The 25112-nt window shown below is 39.4% G+C and overlaps 2 protein-coding genes and 1 long non-coding RNA gene across 3 annotated transcripts in view; 1 reads left to right on the top strand and 2 right to left on the bottom strand.

Moving 5' to 3' along the window:
- LOC122074165 (mitotic spindle checkpoint protein MAD1) overlaps positions 1–2114 on the bottom strand; it is a 27544-nt gene extending 25430 nt beyond the window's left edge. Inside the window, exon 1 of the mRNA XM_042639025.1 lies at positions 1963–2114. Within this exon, the coding sequence (XP_042494959.1) occupies positions 1963–2114 (152 nt within the window). The remainder of the gene's footprint in view (positions 1–1962) is intronic.
- Positions 2115–6386: 4272 nt separating this feature from the next.
- Positions 6387–8049, top strand: LOC122073460. The gene is made up of 2 exons (XR_006138793.1): positions 6387–7563; positions 7691–8049. It is a non-coding gene; the product is annotated as an uncharacterized LOC122073460 (long non-coding RNA).
- Positions 8050–19521: 11472 nt separating this feature from the next.
- On the bottom strand, positions 19522–24658 carry LOC122074164 (UPF0496 protein At1g20180-like). Its single transcript, XM_042639024.1, has 3 exons — positions 24460–24658; positions 20846–21383; positions 19522–20375 (listed from the first exon to the last, which is right to left on the bottom strand). Exons 1-3 carry the CDS (start codon positions 24656–24658, stop codon positions 19775–19777), a joined length of 1338 nt encoding a protein of 445 aa, XP_042494958.1. The 3' UTR covers positions 19522–19774.
- Between the last annotated feature and the right edge of the window lie 454 nt (positions 24659–25112).

Raw genomic sequence — 25112 nt, 5'->3', positions numbered from 1 at the left:
GGGGGAGGAAGGCCATCAAGGTGTGGAATGGTATCAATGTGCAGGTTCCAGGAGGAAATGATATGCTTGTTCTTAAGGGAATTAGGGACAAGGCGAGGATGAAGAGATTGGATTTTAGAGGTAACATCAAAGTAGATGGCTTTCGAAATCTTGTTTGGAGAGCTAGAGTTGGAAGACCATCTATGGATGTTACACTTCATCCAAAGGTGGTTTATGATTGCACTAAAAGCAAGCTTACCGAAGGTGTCACAATGGAGGAGCCAGTGAAGGTTATGTCAATCCATGTCCATTCTCTGTTGAAAGGGAGAATGGGTTTGTTGGAGGGCAAGCACCGAGAGAGGACAGCTTTCCAGACGGAGGAGGAGAGGGGACAGGAGAAGAAAAGGTGGGGAATGTCCTTAGAGCCATGAGGGTAGAGAATAGGAGGGATTAGTGGGGATGTGACATTAGATAAGGAAGGATTGAGTAGGGAGGCAGTTGGAGAGACTTGCCAGATTGTGAAGCTATGGCGAGGGATATGACCTTTGATTCATATGAGATTATGCCTAAGAACTATAGGGCCAAAGGATCTGACAAAGGACCAAGCAGAGGTGGAGGAGAAGATCCTGTTGGAAGAGGGGAGCCAGGTGCATTTATCTTCCCTTTCTCTATGCCCAGGGGGAGTGGAGGGAGGGAAGACCAGAGGCCGGCAAGAGGGGGGGAGAGAAAGGGGGGACCAGCCCCAGGGGGAAAGGAAGAGGAAATAGGGGGAAATTTGGGGAGTCCAGAAGATTAAATGGACCTAGGGGTGATTAGGAGGGAAAGGATGCCCGAAGGGTGCCAAGATCCAACCAAAGGGAGGTGGACTGGCGATTGTCGATAGAGAAGGAGATGTCATTAAGGGCTAAGGGTCTGAGGCTGAGAATTTTCTTCTAGATCCAAGAAGCATTAGAAGGGGTAGGTAACGTCCAAAGCGAGTTGTGCTTAAGCTGGGAGGAATGGATCCAATCAACCCAGATACTTCTATGCTTAGACACTTTTCCAGATGAGCTTGAGGATGCCCACAAAGTTGACCTCTTTGATTCTTTTAATTCCCAGGCCTCCTTCAGCCATGGGGAAACAAACCTTATTCTAGCAGAGGGGACGGGGAAACTTAGAGGAATTAGGACCCTTCCAAAGGAAGGAGCAGAAAAGACCTTCAATTGATTTGATTGTGGAGGTAGGGGGAACAAAAATGTCAGACCAGTAAAGTTTTATGGACTGGAGAACCAATCTAATGAGATTTAGGTGACCAGCATAGGAAAAAAGTTTGCGTTTCCAAAGCTGGAGCTTCTTTCTCAGAAGGTTAAGCATGGGGGAGCATGGTGAGAAGAGAGCCTGGAGGATATGAGAAGGAGACCCAAATTGATGATGGGCCAGTAAAGAAAGGGAAGAAATCCCTGAGTGAACCCAGAGTTGCAGGGGAGAAGAGAAGAATCACACAAAGAGGGGAGGAAGGTCACTCGACCAATTAAACACGACCAATTAAAACACCAAGGTTTCAACCAAATATTCAATTTAATTCAACACTGCAATACCCATCGGTTACATGCATTTATATAATAAACTGAAATTAAAACTTGCCTAATAAAAAATCTAAGACTGAAATAACAACTTCTAATTTGCTTCATAAGTTCTAACTTATGAAATTAGAAACAGAATAAAACTCAGATTGGCAACTCCCTAATTGACTAACAACTACCCAAAATAAAAGATTATATATCTTCCCAAATAAAATAACTCAATATTTCCTAAATAAAATAAATCCTAAAATATTCTATTGATCCCAAAAATCAAATCAGACCAGGTTCGTCTCGGTTGAGATTGCCTGAAGAGTCAATCCGGTTCAGCCTCAATTCTACATCAACTCCCCCGATGTTGAGAAAAACTCATCCACGAGCTTTAAAAAATGATAATAAAAACTCATGGGCAGGGGTGAATTACTTGTCTGCATCTCGAACAAAATCCAAGATGTGAAGTTGTGGAAGTGTATTCAAGTCCGAAAAATCATGAGGAAGAACGAACTCATGATGGTCAACAACTGGCACTGCATTGATGTCCTTCGTTACTTGATCCACGATTTCCTCACTTTCCATTAGGGGTGTCAATCGGTCAGTCCGGCTCAGTTTCGGTCCGGGTTGAGTCGGTTTCGGTATGGGAAAGTTGAAATCGAAACCGAACCAATAAGGAAATTTCAGTTTCGGTTTTGGTGCGGTTTGGTTTCGGTTTGTCTTCGGTTTCTTAAATCGATTTGTAATCGGGTTGGTTTTGGTTTTTGGTCAAGTTTGGATTCAACTTTCCATACAAATGTTTACAAAACTATGCAAATTTTGATTTTTTTAATGAATTTTGGAGTGTTCCAGTTTCTTACCGGTTTGGTTTCAGTTTCGGTCCGGGTTTTGAGCCGGTTTAGGTTTGGTTTCGGGTTCATCCGGTTTTCGGTGCGGTTCGGTTTGGTTTTGGGGTTGCAATACTCCAAACCGAACCGACCCAATAAGGCTTCGGTTCGGTTCGGTTCGGTCCGTGTTATCGGTTCGGTCCGGCCTATTTTACTGGTTCGGTCCGGCCGGTTTTACCGGTTTGGTTTAAGAATTGACACCCCTACTTTCCATTATCATCACATGTTCCACAATAGGATGGTCTTCCACTTGTGTTGATGCATCTGGCTTGTCTTGTGGTTTTACTGGGGGTCATAGTTTTTAAGGCGGTAAGGCGATGGAAGCGTTTAAGGGTCTTTCGGAGTGCCTCAGTGATAAGGCAGGCATAAAGCGTCGCCTTATCGACTAAAGCGTTCCTGTGTAATTTTTTTTATAAAACCAATGTATTTGGCACAAATTCTAGTTGAATCCTATTACTCATATGTTAAATAAATATTAAAGGTTCATATTCATACCAATGTAAGATATTCATCAAGAAAAAAAATCAATAAAGTGAATAAACTAAGTTCATCTTCATCAATCATCAATCATCATAACATATTAACATATAATATAAATACATAATTATGAAACAAAATTATAAATATAAAGAAAAGAAGATATAAAAAATGCAAGTATTTATTATATTTACCTCTATGATGCCAAAATGAGTGCCTAAGCCCTAAGATCATCCACTATATCTCTACTCCTGTCAAAGAAGAATGAAGCTTACCACTACTGGAGCAAAATGGTCGCCTGGATCAGTGGTTTTTCTTTGTTCCTTGATTCCTTCTCAAAGCCCTTCCTTAAAACCCTTGACAAAATCCAAACCCCTGTTTGTGAATCGGGTTTTTGTTTTGTTTGTTTTGGTTTTTTTTTTTTGAGTAAAGCTGATCCAATACATCTCAAGTGTTAACAAAACTATACACCTACCAATAAAAAATCTATATTTTGAATCTTCATCAAGTAATTTTAAAATGTGTTTAAAAAAAAAAAACCCATAAGACGCCACTTCAATAAGGCGGAGCACTGCCTTACCATCTCTAGACCACATCAGCGCCAAGGCGCTGCTAAGGCATCGCCTTACCAATGCCTTAAAAACTATGCTGGGGGTATCACTTTCTTTGAATCAACTAATCCATGAAAATTAAATTTTTGATGCATGTGGTAAGCTTAGATGGTGCACATATTGTTGTCACGATCAGGGTTGCCGTCTCGTTGTCCCAACCAGCATCAACCCAATTTACTGATGCATTGAGGAGAGTCAAACACTTCACAAAATCACCATCATAATAATGAGAAACAGAAAATTCAACGAATACAACATCCTTTGACTCAAAAATAATATGACTGGTCTTTGACAACATGTCCACAAATCATGAGACAAAATTGTTGTGTTGTCTTTCATCAATTAATAAATGAACAGATTTTTCATTTGGAAAAACGAACTCGGAATTTGAATGCAGAGGAATCCATGGCAACAATGGAAAGCTTAAATAAGAGTGGCAAATTGGTTAATAAGCTGAAGTTTATAAGGGCAATGGTACAATTGTAATTATGAAAGTGAAAATATAAATATATAAGAGAAGGATGTCATCTGGGGATGAACAGGGTGGGTTTGGGTTTTAGTTGGGAACGATGGAGAAGAGAGATCTTTCTTTCTTTCTTTCATTTCTTTTTTTATCTGTGATCCTGAAACTAAGGTAATAGGGGCAGGAGGTTAGGTTACTGCGGGAGATGGAAGGGAGTTGGTTTCAGCAGAGTCAAAGGGAGGATAGGATCTTCGGCTCTGATACCACTTGATGGAGGGCCAATAAAGAAAGGGAAGAAATTCTTGAGTGAACTCAGAGTTGCAGAGGAGAAGAGAAGGTCACACGACCAATTAAAACCACCAAGGTTACCAAATATTCAATTCAATTCAACACTGTAATACCCATCGGCTACATGCCTTTATATAATAAACTGAAATTAAAACTTGCCTAATAAAAATCTAAGACTGAAATAGCAACTTCTAATTTGCTTCCTAAGTTCTAACTAATAAAATTAGAAATAGAATAAAATTCAAATTGGTAACTCCCTAATTGACTAACTACTACCCAAAATAAAAGATTACATATCTTCCCAAATAAAATAGCTTAATATTTCCTAAATAAAGTAAATTCTAAAATATTCAATTGATCGCAAAAATCAAATCATATCCGTTTTGTCTCGATTGAGATTGCTCGAAGGGTCAATCCGGTTCAGTCTCACTTCTGCATCACAAATATTTAACAGGTAAGGAGCCCAAGGAGAAACCAATGATCCCAAGGAGCTGGGCTGAGACACGACAATGACACCAAAGAGGAAGAGGCTCGACTTGAGGAGGTTGATACTGAGACTTGAGATACTTTCAAAAGAATGAAGAGAGGACATGATAGTGGAGATGGAAAAGGGGGTCAGTCTTAGAGAAAATCATGATATCATCGATAAAAGCAAGATGAGAGAGCAAACGGGATTTGCATTTCTGGAGGGGGGAGAGATGAGGTGGAGGTCAGTAGAAGATTGGAAGGAGCAAGAAAGAACTTCAAGGGATGGGGAGAAGAGAAAAGGGGATAGGGGGCATCCTTGACGGATGCCAATGCCATGACCAGAGGTCTAGAAGGGAAGTAGCCAGCCGGGCTAACTTGTAGCTGTTTTTTTAATAATTACAAAACAAAAATAAATATTTCTGACTAAAAGGTACCTATATGGAATAGAAACATTGCTAATTAGACCCTAAATGATGGAAATACCATTGGAGTATTATGTGTAATTATAGTCAAGGTTCAACCAGGATCTAAATAGAAATGTTTCGACCAAAACCGAAATTTTGGTCGAAACGTATACAATTTTAACTGCCAGTTTCATTGAATGGTTTTGAGGCTTAAATGGCTAAATTAGTTCCTAAAATTTTCAGGAAACGCTATTTTAGGCCCTCTTAACAGAGTGGAGCAGATAGGGGGCAGGGAAGTGTTGTTACAGAATGGTAGTTGTGGACTGGACCGCAATAGGGACTACTTTGGACTTTAAAAAATCACACCCCAAATGGTAGTTTGACTTTGGAGCCTAGTTTGGTAGTATACATTGTACATTGCTGTATACATTTTCTAATATGGCATATTCCACATAAAGTTCATTACTAGAACACATGTAATTCAATTAAATTAAAACAACTTCGATATGCATTAGGAATGAATAGACATAAAAATACAAACCATTTCATAAATCATGTATCATATATGGTTACATTACAAAGAGTCCAAGATATAGGAGTAATACAAGAAAATCATCCCTAACATTGACTTCTGGGCAGTATCAAAACCACTAGATAGTTGATGCTGCTGTCAAAGCAAGTTATCCTTCGACTGTATTCCAAAAATTGGCCATGTCATAGTATGGCAGAAACACTTGAAGTCCCCCACATCAGCCTATAAATGGAATTGTCGATATAGTAGAGGAACCTTAACCTAGGGTATAATAGATCTTTGGATTGTGTGGGACTCGAATGAGAGCCACTGCTATTGTTTGGTGGCTACAGAACTGGCATCGGCATGTATGGTTGGGGGATGGAATGAGAAGATGCTGTTCACAAATGATGACTTAGTGTTTGACTGACTCTCATACTTAAAGGGTAATGATGATGGAGAGCTAAACTATCCCTAGCCACCATACCTAGTGTAGTCGGAACCGGTGCTCCCAATAGCATAAGATGGTGCATGCTATTGCCCTTTCGCATACTTTCATGAATATTAAAGAATTTTCAAACCAACCTTCTACGAGAATGATTTGGGAAAGAAATCACAAAAAAAAATGTGGTTTTGAGACTTCTTTATTGAAACTGATGAAACAAACGAAGTGGGTTGAAATTGAAACTATGCTTCTATGTCTTTTTTTTGGGGGGTGGGGGGGGGTGGGGGGGGTGGAATGAATAAAAAATCTATATTAAAGAAAAGGAGGAAGACAACCAAAAGGCAGGGTACAACCAAATTAGCGAGAAGCTAAAGGCACCACACCATTTTTATAAAAAATAAATGGACCAAAAAGATGGACCACAAATTAAGTTTTCCATTCCTTCTATATATCTCATACCATTTCGTTTTGACATTTGTTGAACTGAAATATTCGTCAATATTGAAATATGATTATAGTAATATAGGCTTCATTGTTATCTACTATAAAATAAGGAGTTTGGTTGGCTGCACATCTTTTGGCTTTCTAGTTTTGCCTCAAGTCGACCTGATTGTTGGAGCTAACTTCTTTTGTATTTGGGTCCATTGCGTGCTACTCCCTCCTTCCCACAAACACTGTTATGGAGTTTTTCAATGCCCCAATTCATTTGTTTGTTGCAGTATTAAATGCTTATATTTTTTTCTTTCCTATACTACCTTAGCATGTCTTGTACCTCAAATATGTTATTTATTTTCATGGCTATTCCTTTTATTTGTTGGAAAGGGAATGCTGGGAATTTTATTTTTTTAAGGGGAGTGGGGAGATGAAGGCAGGATTCGGTTCCAGGCCTGGGAATAACAACCCACAGGCTTTTCCAGTGGCCTGGGGATAACAATCCATAGGCTTTACCAGTGCTATGTAAAGGCATTTGTAAATTAAAAACAGTCATTATGAAGGCAACAGTGCTGCAAGCCTTTTCATTGAATGCAACAGTTTCTTGACTCCAAGGTTCTATAAATTAACCATGTTTCTGATGATTTTAGGACTTTGAAGAGCTTGTCAAAGACCATTTCAGGAGGCGTGGCTCTTACGTACTTAGAGCATGTGATGCCTATAAAAATGGATACTTAATTGGTTCTCTGTCAAAGGATGCTTCCATATGTTACAAGAGCGAAGCAAATTCAACGTCTGTTGGTTTCAAGCTGGTATTGGCTAAGATACTCCCTGATCTAATTCTTGCGCTGAGAAAAGTTGGAGCTGACTGTCATGAATTCAAGCACCTGGAAAAGTCATAGTGGAGATATATTCAAAAAAGGGCTGACCCCCCAAGCTTTCTTTCTTCAAGTAAAGGATGTCAGCTGTTCTAATTTATGGTGTTGCTATTTTTCATGGTGGGAGATGAGGGCTAACCTCCTACAATCTGATTCTTCAAGTAAAGGAGGTCAGCTGTTCTAATTTATGGTGTTGCTATTTTTCATGGTGGAGATAAAAAGGGCTAACCTCCTAAAATATCTTTCTTCAAGTCAAGGAGGTCAGCTATTCTAATTTATGGTGTTGCTATTTTTCAGGAACTTCCCAGTGTACAGTTTTTGCTGATATTTAAATGTTGGATCTATATAATTCATGACAGAGACATCCTCTGTCATGTTTGAGAGCTTGTCTGAACCATAGTCTCTTTCATTCTTTATTTTTAGCAGATGGAGTTCTTTGGAGCGAAGTTACAGGGTCTCCTCTGTGTCAGTGACATGTTTACCTCTGCAAATGTTGCAGAGATTTGCTCCACATGGTCGTGGATCAGCCTTTACTTGTAGTAGACACATTCAAATTGATTTGGTATAATGATAGGAAATTAATTTGTGACATACAAGAATAAGATTTCTTTTGAGGTGCACTTACAATATTGATGAATAAATTTCCATTAAAGAAATTATCAATAGTGTTTGAAAGAATGTTCTTATTTTTGTCTTTTGTAGAGAGAGTGTGATAGAGATGAAGATGTTGAGATGGATGTGTGGCAAAACTAGGAAAGATAAACTAGGTGATGAATATATTAGAGTTGATTTGAGAGTTGCCTTTGATTCATGATAAGTTTTAGAAAAAGTTGTTTGAGGTGGTATGGGAATGTTCAACGAAGCCTGGTGATGTAGACATTTGACAAAATCAAGGAATATCTGATGAATCCACTAGTGTTAACACTACCAATGCCAGGAACACCCCTTTTGTTATAACTTCCAATAACATATATTGCCATGGGGCAATGTCGGCACAATATCAAAATAAAGGAAAGAACTCAGAATCTACTATATGAGTTAGAGATTCAATGGCTAGGTCAAATACTTGCCAATTGAAAAGACAGACTTTACACGATAATCCATCTTGTGCTTTTGATTTTTAGAATGAATCCAATCAAGTATATGAGAAACTAGCCCTAACTAAAGGACCAGCTCGATGGCCTTTTTAACTATCAGAATTTGATGTCAAGTATGTATGCAATCTCTAAAACTGGCTGTTAGGACGTGTTCCCTGACGCTGATGTATCGTCTTTATAACCTGAAGATACGGAATTGGTCTGGTAGCTTCCATTTGATGGAGCAGCCAATCAGAAGGGATACGAGGCTGGCACATTGTTGATAGCACCAGATGGATCCCCCATCCTATGAACATTTAAGTTGAACTTTGATTGCATCAACAATGTGGCTGAATATGAAGTTTGCACCATAGGACTCAAGTCTACACTATCAATCGGCCTCGAAAAAGATTAGAAATTGTTGTCGCCCAAATTTCAAAATACGTCTGGTGATGTGGCAGGGGTGGTTTTGGGTATTTGGAAGGAAACGTGGGCTGACCGTATCAGTTTGTCACCCACGTAAAAGTTGATACCGGTTCACTAGAGCGGTTAAGATATGTCTACATAAGGCAAAGTTAGTGGGACAGGTGGCAACAGTACATTGGAAGAACCACTTCTTGGGCGAAGTGGGCAAATAACGTGGGCGATGAAACAGTTAATGGATCCAAGGTATATAAAGAGAAAAAGCCACCCAATTCAAGGACAATCAACAAATTCAAACAAAACCAACGATGCAACTCTTTATTTCAATTTTGTATTTTTCATTCTTGTATTTAGAATTAGAGATGGAGTATAACTTGTTTGTTCACTTTTTTGTCAATTTTCAATCCACAAAGTTTATACGTTATTTCAAAAACTCATTTTGAGAGGATTACTATGATTTATTCTCTCATCCTTCTGAGGTTTTGATTCATAAAAAGTCCTTGGAGCTATCGGGATCAAGAGTAAGACCCAGATCGTTTGGTCGAAGTCAGATTTGATTTTGAATCCAGTCAGGAAGGATTCTAGGACGCCCGTGCACACACCAATATGGTCAACTGACTATATTTAAGGGAGGAATTTGAATGCCAACATATTTTTGGCATACCCAGTGGGACGACTCATCAACATGGTGGTTTAGACTAGAGGAAACTCTAGAAGTTCTGAGGGGCAACAAACACCAAGCCCTACAGAAGCTTCCAGTCCAAACTCAAGAATTGGACAGTCTTATGCAGGCCAACAGATTATGGTGGTTGATGAAGTGGCAAGGCAGGAACATACCGCCGTCCAAGCAGCCTTACAACCAATGTCTGAAGATGCATTCTAGGGAGTAGTCCAATTAGTGAATTCTACAATTGATCGTAAGATTGATTAGATGGTGGCACTTGTGATGCCGCAAACTAGGTCTAATGGTTAGGTTAACCCTAATCTAGCCAGGAAGGGAACATTGGAACTAGCCAATGACCATAGGTGACGTACAATAACCCTGTATACCAGCAAGGTTCATGGTATGCACTGGGTAATACGATCGCCCCTAGAGTAACAAGTGTTCCTGTGAATGGTTCATGGTATGCACCTGCTATTTCAGTGGTGATAGGGCCAAACACTGTGCCCTTGGGTGGGTATCCTTACCATACCAAACTATTAATCAAGGCCATCAGGGCCGTATAAATGGGGATAGACCAGCTACCTCTCGCCAGAGCATGCCTAACCCTCAAGGGGCAATCTGGAAAGAAAACAACACGTTTGACCGTGTTGAATATGGTCACAGGAATTTAGCCTTTGCTGTTCTAGAGCCATTCATGGCTTAGGCCAACCATATAATGGTTGACCGGGAAGAACTGGTCAGGGTGATCCAAGACCAAATTAATCCCGCTTTCCGACCAGTTATGAGGCCTATATACCAAAAACCATACCCAGAATATCTGGATATGATTGACATAGGAAGAAATCTGAAGATATCAGAATTCTCCAAGTTTTCTGGGGAAGATAACATGTCTAGAGTAGAACACATAGCACGTTTCACTGTCTAGTGTGAGATCGTAGGGATAGGTGATTTTATAAAGTTAAGGCTATTCCCTAACTCATTGATTGGGGTTGCCTTCTCAAGGTATTGTAATCTTCCGGTCAACTCTATATAGAATTGGGGAGAGATGTAAGATAAATTTCATCTCCAATTCTACATGATTGAGCCTACGGTATCAGTATCGACCTTGCAAAGATGCACCAAGAGAACGGTGAGTCTATCAGCCAATTTTTCAATAGGTTCAAAGTGGGCAAGCACCGGTGTATTGTCATCCTCCAAGAGGGGAATTTGCAAAGATGACCCTTAGTGGTTTGTCTTTCGGATTAAGGAAGAGATTTGCTGGCCAAGAGTTTACAAACCTTAGCCAACTAGTGGCATAGGCCACCTGCTATGAGCAGATCCTGAAAGAGGAAGAGCAGAGGCGTGTCTTTGCTGCGAATACGTATAAAGGAGCAACCTATAACTTGGCCCTCATGGGTTCCAGCAAGCAAAAACAAACCAACACTATTGATTGTGAATCAACCTAGCCGAAATTGTGGAAGGCAAACCCTACGTGTGCAAGTTTTTACCAAACCTAGGGGTGTCAAACGGTGCAGTTTTGGTTATTCGGTTCGGTTCTAATTCGGTTTACATTTTGATAAGGTGAAACCGAAACCACACCAGATAGGAATAAGGTGAAATCAAAATCGTTTTCATCCGATTTCAGTTTTAGTGGTTTTTAATCAGTTTTTTTTATTTAGTTCACAACCGGTTTACATGTGGTTAATAGTTTCATTTTAGAAGATGGTTTGTATCCTACAACTAGTGTGAATCCTATATATATATGTATTAAATTTCCTAAAGAGTTAAGACAATATACATTTATTTTGCCAAGGACAATATACTTTCTATGTAAAAGACTACACATATTACAACTAATTAACTATGACCCTAGAAATTAGAAAATCAAAAAGTGTGATTGTGTAAAAGTGAAGCTCCCTTCTCTGTTAGTACTTTGTTTTTTTTTTTCCTCCCCTTTTTTCTTAGAGACCCATCAAAATTCAAAATACTTTAAGTCTTTAATACTGGGTTCCGGTAAACCATCGATTTTTCAGTTTGGTTCGGTTCTGAACTAGAATTATGGGGTTTTGAACCGGAATTATGGCTTGTAAAATCAAAACCAGATCAATTTACTATGGTGCTGTTTGGTTCGGTTATACCCTATAGGCTTTGATTTCGGTAAATGGTTTCGGATATATATTGACACCCTTAACCAAACCTCAAGATAGAACAACTGTACAGAGAAATTTCTAGCCCCGAAATAATGATTCAAACGTAAAATATTCGTTTTACACGTCCAAGGGTGAAATAATATTTTACCAGTTGGTAGGGGACAAACAAATCAAATTATTCGAGGGGCACCAAATACCCCAGTTGTTGACCTCAAAGATAGGAAGTATTACAAATGGCCTAATACAGATTCACATTTTACTAATAATTGTGTTGTCTTATGAAATGCCATACAGAAGGCCATAAATGATGGCCAGTTGAAATTTCCAGAGAAAGACAAGAGCGTGATGGTGGTTGGTGAAGATCCATTTCTTGCGGTCAATATGGTCAATGCGGACCTAGCCTACTGTCACGACCACAAGCCGTCCCAAGAAGAGAAAGATCAAAATTGAGACCACTTACGTCCCACTTAGCTTTAGCTAAGTCAGGAGATGTCATGGAGTTACGACCTCCAAGAATAGGTCTGAGGCCAAAAGTAGATATGAAGGATGGCCAAAGCAAGAAGAATGCATTTGAACAAGGAGGACGACCAAATGGACCGCTAGTTCTGTTGAAAGACTTAAAAGACCTACAAGCCCACAAGCAAGAAGAAGGGCCTGAAAGCTCAGGTTCTCAGCTAGTGGAAAAATTCCATTACAGTGTTTGTCGCCATTGTAAGCGTCTGATCGATGAGACCAATCGTTCAACTCAGGGGCAGACTAGAGACATTCGAGGTCCTGCACTAGTCTCTAGGGGCAAACAATCGGACGACAGTCACAAGGCTCATACTATCGCTACGACTAAGGAAACATGTCATAGCCCTAAGAAAGTCCAACCAAAGCCAGTTGCAAAAAGGAGATTGGATTTTGGGTAAAACTCATAATTTGAGCATTGGCCTTACCAAAGGCAAGTGGAGGAAAGACACAGGTCAGTAAAAGACGGAATGAGACATCCTCCATCTAGGGGACAGGAGCAAGAGTGGATCTCAGTTAAGGAACGTCTCATGTACTCCCCATATAAGGGACCCCTTCAAAACCACCTATATACTTACAAGACAAGAAATAGAGAAAGGTCAAGAAGTCCATATTTGAGGATGGTATGGCCAAAAATGGAACACGTTCGCCAATGACGGACAACTAGGCACCCCAAATTCCCTTTTGATGAAGGCTAGGAGATGACCAGGACCCAAAGAAGAAGGTGGCAAAGGCAGCAAGCTGCCATCCGGAGAGAGGGTCATTACGATCACACGTTCTACCTTATAAGGAGCAAAGGGAGAAGAAAAAGGGTGCATTGGTATTGCTCATTACAATATAGTAGACTGACAAAGAAATGGAAGCCCAACCTAAGTCACTTGAAGCGGTAACCAGGTCGAAAGAGTGCTCGAATACTCAGGGGGCAAAATGAGGGGCTTGACCCAAAAGTGAAGCGAGTAGTCAGTTCAGAAGTTGATCTTGATGTATCTGATCTTAAGACAGACAGTTCAGATATTTGGATCAGTAGAGGCACAAGTACCCATTAATATAGTGTATATATTGCCCAAAGTGTTCCATAACAATTCAGTCCACATAGAGGAGCTTGAATCCCATGGTGAAGACCAACTCCCAGAAATTCTCGGAGTGGATGTGGTGACCGAACTCATGGATAAATTAGAAGTTGGTTCAATAAGAGAAGAGAACAGAAAATCTCCACCCCTAGAACCAGTACAGGAAATGGCCAAGGCTTCATTTGACTGGCCAACTAAGGAAATGACCCAACACTTGAAACCACTATGTCACTATAAATATGAATGGAAAGCTGGTCTCAAGAGTGTTGGTGGACAATGGTGCAATAGTTAACATATTATCGTCATGAATGATGGCCAAACTTCAATGGAATGAGAATGATCTCATCCCTGTGGATGTTGCTGTGACCAATTTCCTTGGAGGTGCTACTCTCCAAGAGGTGTATTGCCAGTCGAATTAAAGGTTGGAGGACGAAGTTCCAGGGCTGCTTTCTTTGTCATGGATGCCATGGCTAATTACAATGCACTATTGGGATGTGACTGGATTCAAGCCAATAGTTGTGTATCTTCTTCTTTGCACCAATTCCTCATGTTTTGGAATGAGGGAGGTCAGGTGGAGGTGGTTATGGCAGATAACTGGCAATTCCTTGTTAATGCTAGTTTGGCTGATGCGATGTTTTACCATGGGGATGTTTCCCCTATTAAATATTTAGAGCCTGATGAAGATGGTAGACCGACCATAATGATGGTCAACCGATTTGGAGCACGGCCAACATTATTAGAAGGTCGCCATTGAGGGACTGAGACCAGTACTAGATGCAGTCTACAATGGAACAAGGAGTCGTCAAAGACACACTTAGGAGATTGGCAGTGGCTCAGATGGAGTATCGTTTGGTAGATGTGCTAACAGTCATGACCATTAAGAGAGAATACAACCTAAGTATCGCAGTAAAGGATCTACCACCAGGCCCACCAAAGATGGAAGAGACTTTAGCCAAAGTGGAGGATCCTGTTGGTGTACGATGTATTGTATTCCATCATAGTTTAACCCAGAGAGTACTGGTGCAACGCCTCGACAGGCAAGACAGCGATTCTGCTAGCCGGTTAGCGGGTCGTGGGGTTACAAGGGGGCAGGAGGCCTCTTGCATAGCAGCGGGTGTAGGGGGTACATCCCCCTACTCAAATTTTTTTATTTGAGGGCAATTGTGTACTTTCCTGATTAGGGTTTTTCGCTATATATTTGTAGCAAGGGTTTCTTTCTCTGTAATGCAAGTAATACTGAGAGATGTGAGACGGGCGCTATAACCTTATTCTCCATTGATAGTGAAGCAGAATCCCATTTCATCGGGGACGTAAGCAACCTTGCCAAACCTCGTAAAATCCGAGTGCATTATTTGTTCTTGTTTTTCCATTATCTTCTGCATCGTTTTAGGGTTGCGTTTCTACAGATTCTCTACAAGAAGTAAATTTAGGATCAGAAGAAGATAGGAGAATGATCTTTGTAAGTGGGATTTTACGGCCAGACTTCAAGGAAAAGCTTGTAAACCTCCTTATGGCCAATAAAAATTGCTTCGTGTGGGATTACTCTGAAATGCCAGGTTTAGACCGTAAGCTCGTAGAGCATCGATTACCTATTAGGGATGGATACAAACCGGTTAAACAACCCCCTAGAAGGATGGCAATAGAAGTTGTCCTAAAAATAAAAGATGAAATTGAGCGGTTTCTCAGAGCCGATTTCATAAGGACCGCTAGATATATAATATGGCTGTCTAACGTGGTTCCAGTCATCAAGAAAAACGAAAAACTTAGGGTATGCAACGACTTTAGAGAGACATGCTAGTGGACTCAGCATCCAAACACCAAATACTATCATTCATGGACGGCCATGCAGGTTATAACCAAATATTCATAACTGAAGATGATATACCCAAGACAACATTCCGATGCCTAGTGGCATTGTAGATATATGAATGGGTGGCAATGCCATTCGGTCTAAAGAACGTAGGAGCTACTTATTAGGGGGCCATGAATACCATATTTCATGACATAATTGACCATTGCCTTGAAGTATATGTTGATGATGTGGTGGTCAAATCTCAAAATGAGAATGAGTATCTTGAGCATCTAGCAAAGACTTTCGACCGAATGAAGGCCCACGACCATAAAATGAACCCTTTAAAATGTGCCTTTGGAGTGTCCATAGGGAATTTTCTGGGATTTTTGGTACATCAAAAAGGGATAGAGGTGGATAAAAACAAGACATGAGCTATAATGAAAGCTAGACCCCCTCGTGATGAAAAGGAATTGCAAAAGTTCCTAGGTCAGGTGAATTTCCTTAGACGATTTATCTCAAATTTAGCAGGAAGGGTAAGAGCTTTCTCTCCATTGCTCAAACTCAAAAATGAGTAAAAAATAAGATGACAAGAAAGGCCGTTGAAGACAAATCTTAAAGGAAAAGGCCTTAAAAGGCGGAGCATTTAAAGAGGTCATAGGGAATACAATCTAGTAATGCCTAGGCCTCTAACTCCGAAATTAGTCATTTAGAGGCCGTTAGAAGGTGAAGACTAACATAACCCATACATACTTTTAGCCAAAGATGGCGTCGTAAGGTGGATTATGAGGGGCAATTGTTGGCGCCCAAATTTCAAAATACGCCCTGGTGATGTGGTAGGGGCGGTTTTGGGTATTTGGAAGGAAATGTGGGCTGACCGTATCAGTTTGTCACCCACATAAAAGTTGATACCGGTTTGTTAGAGCGGCTAAGATATGCTTGCATAAGGCAAAATTAGTGGGACATGTGGCGACAGTACATTGGAAGAACCACTTCGTGGGCGAAGTGGACAAATAACGTGGGAAATGAAACAGTTAATGGATCCAAGGTATATAAGGAGCAAAAGCCACCCAATATAAGGACAATCAACACAGTCAAACAAAACCAACAATGCAACTCTTTATTTCAATTTCGTATTTTTCATTCCTGTATTTAGAATAAAAGATGAGTAGAACTTATTTGTTCACTTCTTTTTGAATTTTCAATCCGCAAAGTCTATACGTTAGGCTTTAGTGTTTTGTATTTCAAAAACTCCTTTTGAGAGGATTAATGCGATTTATTCTCTCATCCTTCGGAGGTTTTGATTCATAAAAAATCCCTGGAGCTATCGGGGCAAGAGTAGGACCCATATCGCTTGGTCAAAGTCAGATTTGATTTTGAATCCGGTCAAGAGGGATTCTGACACGCTCGTGCATACACCAATACGGTCAACTGACCGTAGTTAAGGGAAGAATTTTCATGCCAACAAAAGTTTACAGGGATTTCCTCATTGATCATATGTTAAATGCAAGGAAAATGAAGATGAATGATGAAAAGTTAAAGCCATATCAAGAGCAGATCAATGCATTAATTGTTCAAAGACACCTTCCTCATTGGTCATATGTTAAATGCAAGGAAAATGAAAGGTGAATGATGAAAAGTTAAAGCCATATCAAGAGCACATCAATGCATTAATTGTTCAAGGACACCTTCAAGTATCTACTAACAAATAATAATTGGCTCACTACTGAAGTATTTGCCAATCCTATCCATGATCAAAATTGATATGACAACCAAAACATGGCCGTTCTCAATCGATCAGAGATATCAACCAACCTACGTAAATGACGCTCTGATGGGCAACCATTATATTCAAATATCATTGATTTCATAATTTGGACACACACACAACACATAAATAGAATGTGATCTCCAAAACAAATAAGCCATTAAAATCACATATTGTTTATATAACAACAGTTGCCTCAACACCATTTATTTCCATCTCTTCCTTCTTTGCAAAACCAAATCCTAAAAAATATAGTTAACCAAAAAAATAAATAAATAACAATATATATATATATATATATAGTAGGTGGTTTAATGAACGTTCTTGGTGTATTATTATCATACTCTAATGCTCTAATGCACTGCATCCCATAAACTAGTACACTAAATATAGAACTTTGTTAGATTTGCACAAGAGGTTCAACTGGTAGTAGGGGTGCAAGTTTGACACTAGTGGCTCGAATCCTCCCTTGGCCCGCTTTGAGCATGCATAGGGCTAAGCCCAAAAATTCTGGCCTTGAGGGTCGGCCTAGTCTTGATATTTTTTTTGCCCTGAGTCAGGGTCAGTGTGAGTAAGGGTTAATGTCTGTGGCCCGCCCGACTCGCCCTAAGCCAGACCCTGATATATTGCCCGAACTTGATTTTTACCTTAATTTATTGAGTGTTTGATGGCCAATATTTTAAGTTGGTAATCATTATCCATCATGGTTGGTTGTACAAACTACATATATTTCTTTAATGATGTTTTTTAGATTTAATTTTTATTTTACTTTTCAATTCCAAAGGATTTAGATTCAAAGTCAAATGAACTTTTAGTTATTTCATATTTTGTAGGGTTAGGGTATACCTAGCCCTTGATGGTAAATCAGTGTTAGGGTATCCCTGGCCCTCGATGGCAAACTAGGGTCAGGGACATCCTGGCCTGACCCCTGTAGAGTTGGGCTTGTGTTGAAGTTTTTAGGCAGTGAGTAAGGGTTCAGGGTTGGCTTGGACCCAGCTAATGTGTCTCAAGGTTGTGCTAGGGTTTTAAAAAGCCCGGCCTAATTTGACCCTGTTGCAACCCTAATTAGTAGTAACTAAAGGGAAGGAAAGTGAAAATCAGTTTTTAAAGAAAATGGAAAATTTTATAGCCATGACTGTGTAACTACCTTTTTTTTTTTGGGTAAATATTTGTATAACTACCTTAAACTCTTATTAAATATGATAATCATACTTGTGAAATTACTTCTTAGAACCAAAGGATTTGATTGCAAAATGAAGTAAATTTTAACAATTGGATTTAAAATGTTTTGGAATTAGTTACACAATAATGTTAGATAATGATTATGATCAAAATTAATTTAGCTTTGATTTGAGTTCACTTTCATCCCTTTTTTTTTTCTTCTGAAGTGTCCAACCCAAAAGCTCAATTTAGTAGATGGAGAGGCCGGACTAGTATATAAAGGCATCCAAGATCCCAAAAATGTTCTAATGTGGGATTATTTCACCACCCAGCCCTCACATGTTGCCACTCTCTCAAGTAGAAGTAGACATAATGTGTGACCCTGGCCCTTTTTTTGGGTGAATGTATATTGTTAACATAATGGGCCTAATGGCTCTATACGATGTTGAAGTACCCAACCTAAAAGCTTAAGGTACAAGATGGAGGAACCAACCTGTATGTTAATGCATCTAAGGTCCCCAAAATTTTTTCCATTGTGGAATTATTCTCAATACTCGCAACCAAATGGACCTAGAGAGATGGCTCCCTGTGAAGTCTTCATGAAGTTACCCATAATTCCTTTGAACCTACTTCTTGTGGTAAAGTGAAAACCAAACTGACCTTCTGTAAGCAAGATAAGAAAACAATTTGCGCAAGCTTATTTCTACACCTTCAACAAAATATAAATTAAACTAAAAAAAATATAAAAAGGATGTACATGACTTACATTCGGGCATACCCATATGAGGAAAACAAAAATAAATACACAGAAGATCTTAAAAGCTCCCCCTTCAGCATAGCCATATATCAGTAGAGATCAAGAACCTCAAGAATTGTCCAAAGAGGCCACTTAGCTTATCTCTACACTGTTACATAATATTTTAAGTGTCATCCAAATTGATCATAATTACAATCCCAAAACACCAAAATCTCATTTTCTCATAATTGAGATTTTAATAATAATTTATGTTGAACGTACTTCTTATGGTAAAGTGAAAGCCAAACTTACTACTGTAAGCAAGACAAGAAAACAATTTGTGCAAGCTTATTTCTACACCTACAGAAAAATACATATTAAGCTAAAAATTTTGAAAGGATGTACATGAGTTACACCTGAGCATACCCATATGAGGAAAACAAAAATAAATACACGGAAGGTCATGAAACTCCCCCTTCAACATAGCCATCACTAGAGATCAAGAACCTCGAGAATTGTCCAAAGAGACTGCCTAAGTTATCTCTACATCAATTACATAATATTTTAAATATCATCCAAATTGATCATAATCACAATCCCGTAACACAAAAATCTCAATTTCCCATAATTGAGATTTTACCCGTAATTTATGTTGAACCTACTTCTTGTGGTAAAGTGAAAACCAAACTGACCTGCTGTAAGCAAGACAAGAAAAAGAAGTGTGCAAGCTTATTTCTAAACCTTCAGCAAAATATTTATTAAATTCAAAAATATAATAAGATTACAGGATTTACATCCGGGCATATACCCATATGGGGGAAAACAAAAACAAATACACAAAAGGTCTTAAACCCCCCTTCAGCATAGCCATCAACAGAGATCAAGAACCTCAAGAATTACCCAAAGAGGCCACCTAGCTTATCTCTACACCAATTACATAATATTTTAAGGGTCATCCAAAATGGTCATTATTATAATCCTGTAACACCAAAAGGTCAATCCACCACTGGGAAAGAAGTCACCTTATTTAGTTGCATATGACAAATTAAAAGAAATTATTGTTGCTGGTCCCTTGTAGGAATGCCATTGTTTCCTTGTGAGTGCACCATTATTTCCTGTAAAACAAGCCTTCTAGCTTTCTTAATGGTAAGAAAACACAAATAGAGATGCTCCTCCAACTCCCCCACCTTTTCCAGAAAACAAGACTCATTTGTCTTAAACTCCTTCACCACCTCCGTCAACAACTGCTTACTCTGGTTCCTCAAACACATCTTGGCAATGTCCTTTATATGCTCTACCTCGTCCTGCAACCTTATCACGAGTCGACTCACTGTATCGAAATCCTTGTTCAGTATATAAATCCCCTTCGCCGCTGCATCAAGCTGTGCTCCTACTCTAGACAACGCACTCGGGCTGAGCTTCATTCGAGTGGACTTGATCCCCCGTTTCAATAACCCCAATGAAGCAGTGAATAAAGCTGGTGATGCTGCAATGCCGACGAGGCTGTGAGCCGCCAGGATCAGTGTCACCACCGCAAGTGTAGTGCAAGTTATAACGAGGCTAATTCCTAAAGCCTTCTTGCACAACCGAATCAGTTTCGCCCTCCTCTCAAGCTTTTTATGTGTTCGAGTTAATTTGTAGAGCACCAGTTCATACCTATCGTTCAAGAAATTATTCACATTGCATCTTAGTTAGATTGATGTTCATTTGCTTTTGTTTGGAGGGAGAGGGAAATAAATTGGTTGACTCCCTTGTCAGGAAGGTCCAATCCATTATGTGTACGACTGCTTGACCTCTTTTCATTTCATGGCTATTAAGATAGTTCCATATCCGTTGTGGGTGATTCAACTATCATGTATAAGAGTCATAAGAGGGCTCACCCCATTTCAAACCAATTGGTTTTAAGATGAAAACCTCAACATGATATCAGAGCAGGTAAGTTGGGCCTCCATCGATGATGGACTTCTTGCTTGACCCACATTGGTTGTGTTAGATTCAACTATCATGTAGAAGAACCACAAGAGGGACCACCCCACTTCAAGTCAATTGATTTTAAGATGAAAGCATCAACAATGGCTTCTTGAAAGTTGTAACTCAGAAAAAAAAAAAAAAAAAAATTTTAATACCTTTTGTGGATTAGATTGAATTGCACAGGAGTTGAGCCGGACAGAGGATTGGCAAGGTCGGCAAACGAAGCTAGCTCACGGAATATGAGTTCACATGGATCGTCGGTGTAATCACTGATGCTGTTCATCACTAAACCCTTTGATAGATTAATGATTCTGTGAATCTTGCAATAATGTGATCTTGTTTGATCTATACTTTGGAGAAGGAATCCACATATCTTGCATGCTTCTAAGCTGCACTCAAAGTAGTCTACGAGGAGGCAACGGAGGTGGTGACTGGCGGAGCAGCTTTCGATCATGGTGGTTAGAACCTCTTGTGGTGGTTCTAACAGTTGATCGAAAAGTTGTTTGTAGGAAGGAAATGGAGATGGTGAAGAGAAGGTCTCATCTTCGGTTATTGATGTTCTTCTCATTTGGTCTTGAACTTCGCCACATATTTCTACGTAAGACTTTGTTCTAAAGGCTTCCTTGTATTCTTCATTTACGTTTAACTTTCTGTGCACGTTACTAACGTGTTCCTTAGATGATCCACATCTACCTGAGGAAACAAATTGAATAGCCCACATCAAAATTCAACTTCCACCTCAGAACCCTAAAATTTTAAAAACACAAGACGAAATCATGCATGTGGATCTTCTCAACCGATATGAAAAGTATAGATCAAAGCTTTTTTTCACCTGTGAAGGTGGTATCCATGAAGATCTAGAAATAGAGAGTATGATGAGCTCTTAGAGACGAATGAAAGATTGGAAAAATAAAAACAAATTTCTAGCAAAATTTGATCACCTGCCCCTGTTTGAAAAGATTTCCACTTGGGCCACATATTCCTGAGCTCAGATATTTAAAAGAACGTGTAAGGAGAAAAAAAACATATCAAAACTGGAGAAACAATAAAAAGCTAGGGACTACTGGTTAGCCTTTCATGCAAGGTAGTGTTCGTCCTGTGTTTATCTCTCTCATCTAGAACTCTTAACTTATGGACAACTAAAACAAGAAATTAGGGAGGAGTCAAGACATATATGTTTTCCATATATATATATATAACACCACACCGCCTTGCTCTTGTTGATGGGAATGAGAAATCTTTTTGCTGCTACCCGAGTTGAAGGAACTATCTATTATTTATAGCCAAAAAAAAATACAATAATTTACTTCTCTTTTGGGATCACAATTGCACTCTAATCATTCATGCCATCGATTTGACTCCTCTATCACTATCACGATTAATTGTCCAAAAATTGTCCACTTAATGTTGAAAAATGAAAGTTTACTGTAAACTCTCAAATCAAATTCAATGGACCCTAGCTTCCAACTCATGGTACACCTGGCATTGCATGGGAGCATTCATATCGTTATAAGAGGGTCCTACCTAGAGATCTGAACAGGTGGTTGGGAGCCAATCCAAGTGGCTCTTTTATGATGATATGATGCAGCCAGGTCATATTCTTTCATGGGACTCAAGTTGGAGTTTTCTTGCGGGATGCGGCTCCTATATTAGTCTTCTCAAGCTTATCTGTTCTTGTTGTCAAAAAAAAACTAAAATTTGGCAGATCCATTAACGACGACAGGGATATGGCATGCACAAAAGAGAGAGAGAGAGAGAGAGAGAGGGATTTGTTACTATAGAGGCTGAGTTTAAGACAATGCGTGCACGGTAACGGTTGGAGATAGGAACAAAGATGTAGCTTATCTGGGTTTCTAGGCTTTCCCACTCTTCCATGCGATTTGTAAGCTCATGGAACCACGTAGTTGTAGCTTGGACAGGATGGGATCCTCGTAGCTTAATCAAATCTTAGCTCTGGTTTGCATTGGAACGATGACGGCCAATAAAACGTAACAAGATAAAGACAAGATAAGATATTGCGGACGAATCAAGTCGCTTTTGATTGCCAAGCGTAAAGTACCTCATTGTTTGGGGGCAGCAAATCGACCTAGGAATCCACCCATCCACCTCTCTCTCTCTCTCTTTAACTTAATTTTTTATTTTTTTATTTTTTTAATCTATCTAAAAAACTCGTTCGCTTATTGAAGAATGTCATTATTAGAGAAGCATTCATTGCATAATATCAAATTATACTCAGACCCCTGCTATCAGTCGCTGTTACGAAATATACCTTAAATGCTGATATCAGCTTAGTATATATTTTTTTAAATACCAAAATATCCATACAAAAGGGGAAGTACCTAATATACCCTCAAATAACTCTTCATCCCTAAATCGAAAAAGACCCCATCCCTCAACTCGGTACCCTGGTCTTCATCCTCAAATCCTTCACGATTTCAGAGCATCGATGATCTACCTCCATGAAGGGCAGTGGCAACAGTGACAAGCAGTGACAGAGGTTTGTGCACCTGTTTCCAAAAATCGAAACAGGTATGTGCTTCTTCCCCCAAATAAAAGATAATTTTTTGCCTCTAGATGGGCATTTGGTAAACCTGTTTTGAAATTACATTGAGAGAGTTCCTAAATCAGAGGGGGGAGAGAGAGAGAGAGAGAGAGAGAGAGAGAGAGAGAGAGAGAGAGAGAGAGGGAAGGGAAATCTTTAATTTTTTCTCGGGAGAGTTCAACAAGCTTTGATTCATGTCAAATCTGTAATTATTAAGCTGATAATAATTCCTCACTTTGCAATGTTGCGAATACAAACATTAAGTTGTTCATTGTTTGATTAAAGAAACCCTGTCTTTTTTTTTTTCCAAAGCCCCGGGGAGATCTATTAAAATCTCACTGGGTAGAAACGAAAATACAAGCTTGAGTCTCCCATAGTTCCTTAATTGGGTATCTCACTACCCATTTTACAACAGAGTGGAGAGGAGTAGTTTCAGCTCTCTTCAGGAAAAAAAAGTCAAGCCTCGACATTGCAATCCTCGTGCCGACACAATGATCTACCACCGCCGTCGAATGTTGTGCAGCGCTGGAGATTGTGCTAGGTTAAAGCACGCTCCCCAGTGCTCACCTATCCACAGAAAACCTTCTTGAACTCCACGTTGAAGGTGAGTGGTGGTTAGAGATAATGAGGGACTTGGGTAAAATATGAATTGGACATGTGTTTTAGTCAAAAGGGTACATCGGACATTTCAACTCGTCACTTAACTGCTACTGATGGCAGGGGTTCTGAGTATAATTTGGTATTATGCAGGAGGCGTTTCTCTAATAATGAAATTCTCCAGGGGGTGGCACTGTAAATTACCCTTAAACTTTTATTTTATTTTTGGGAATTTTTTTTTTGACTATTTAAAATGGAAAGCAAATTCAACATTTGAATGAGAAGCAAGTTATTTCTTGGACAAAGTTTTCTTTCATCGGTCAATGAATGATGGGATGGTTTAGATGTAACCCCCATCACTCTCCACCTCTCTTTCTCTCCCCCTCCCCCACCCCCACCCCCACCCCCACCCCCATACATGGGTCACAATGAATGGATAAGTTCAGCCTTAGGAAAACTTGGTCCTTATTTTTTAGGAAAATTTACAGCGTCACCCCTAAAGAATGCCACTATTATAAGAATACCTTCTCTCTTTCACCAAATTAGATTCAGACCCCTTATTGTCAATCACGGTTAAGTGAAGAGTTAACATGGCCGTTATACCCTATTCATTAAAACTTATGTTTTAACCCAATTCCTCTTCACCCCGAGCTGTCTCACTCTTCCCAGGCTCATCATTTTGTGTTTCTACCTTTTCTCTCTCACTCTTCTCTGGCTCATCATTCTCTATGAAGGTTTCCTTATAATTGATAGAAATGGGCAAAGAAAGAATGGATTTAACTCCTCGCAGACATTGTTCGCTTTCATTCTTTTCCATTCTAAACTCCATCACAGAAACAGAGACACAACAAAAAAGGAATCACAAAATCAATGATCTCTAACATAAATGAAACGAATCCACACAAGTTTCTTGAACATGACGAAATTTTGTGATAAAAAGTTCCAAAAAGATAATCAATCAAGAAGGAGAATCTCAGAGTTTCCAATAAAGATCAAAATCCAATTTGGAAAAAAAAAAAAAATGAAATTAGCTGAAGAGAAACCCTAGATTACCTTTTTGTGGAACGATTCAGAAGAGAACGATCTAGGAAGAACATGGAAGAGAACTTCAGATCATGCGAGCAAGATTGGAAGTGAGTAGTGACAAGTGGAGAACAAGCGAAGACGAAGTAAAGGGTTTTATCATATATTATTATTTCCATTCTTATTATCCCAACTTCAACCTCATTTAACTGTACAGTTTCAGAAATTAGGAGTTTCTCCAGGTCGCCGAGTTCTTGTTG

The sequence above is a fragment of the Macadamia integrifolia genome, chromosome 3, assembly GCF_013358625.1.
Source record: "Macadamia integrifolia cultivar HAES 741 chromosome 3, SCU_Mint_v3, whole genome shotgun sequence".
In the NCBI taxonomy this organism is placed as follows: domain Eukaryota; kingdom Viridiplantae; phylum Streptophyta; class Magnoliopsida; order Proteales; family Proteaceae; genus Macadamia; species Macadamia integrifolia.
Note: the sequence above shows the minus strand (reverse complement) of the source record. Positions and strands in the feature narration are given on the sequence as shown.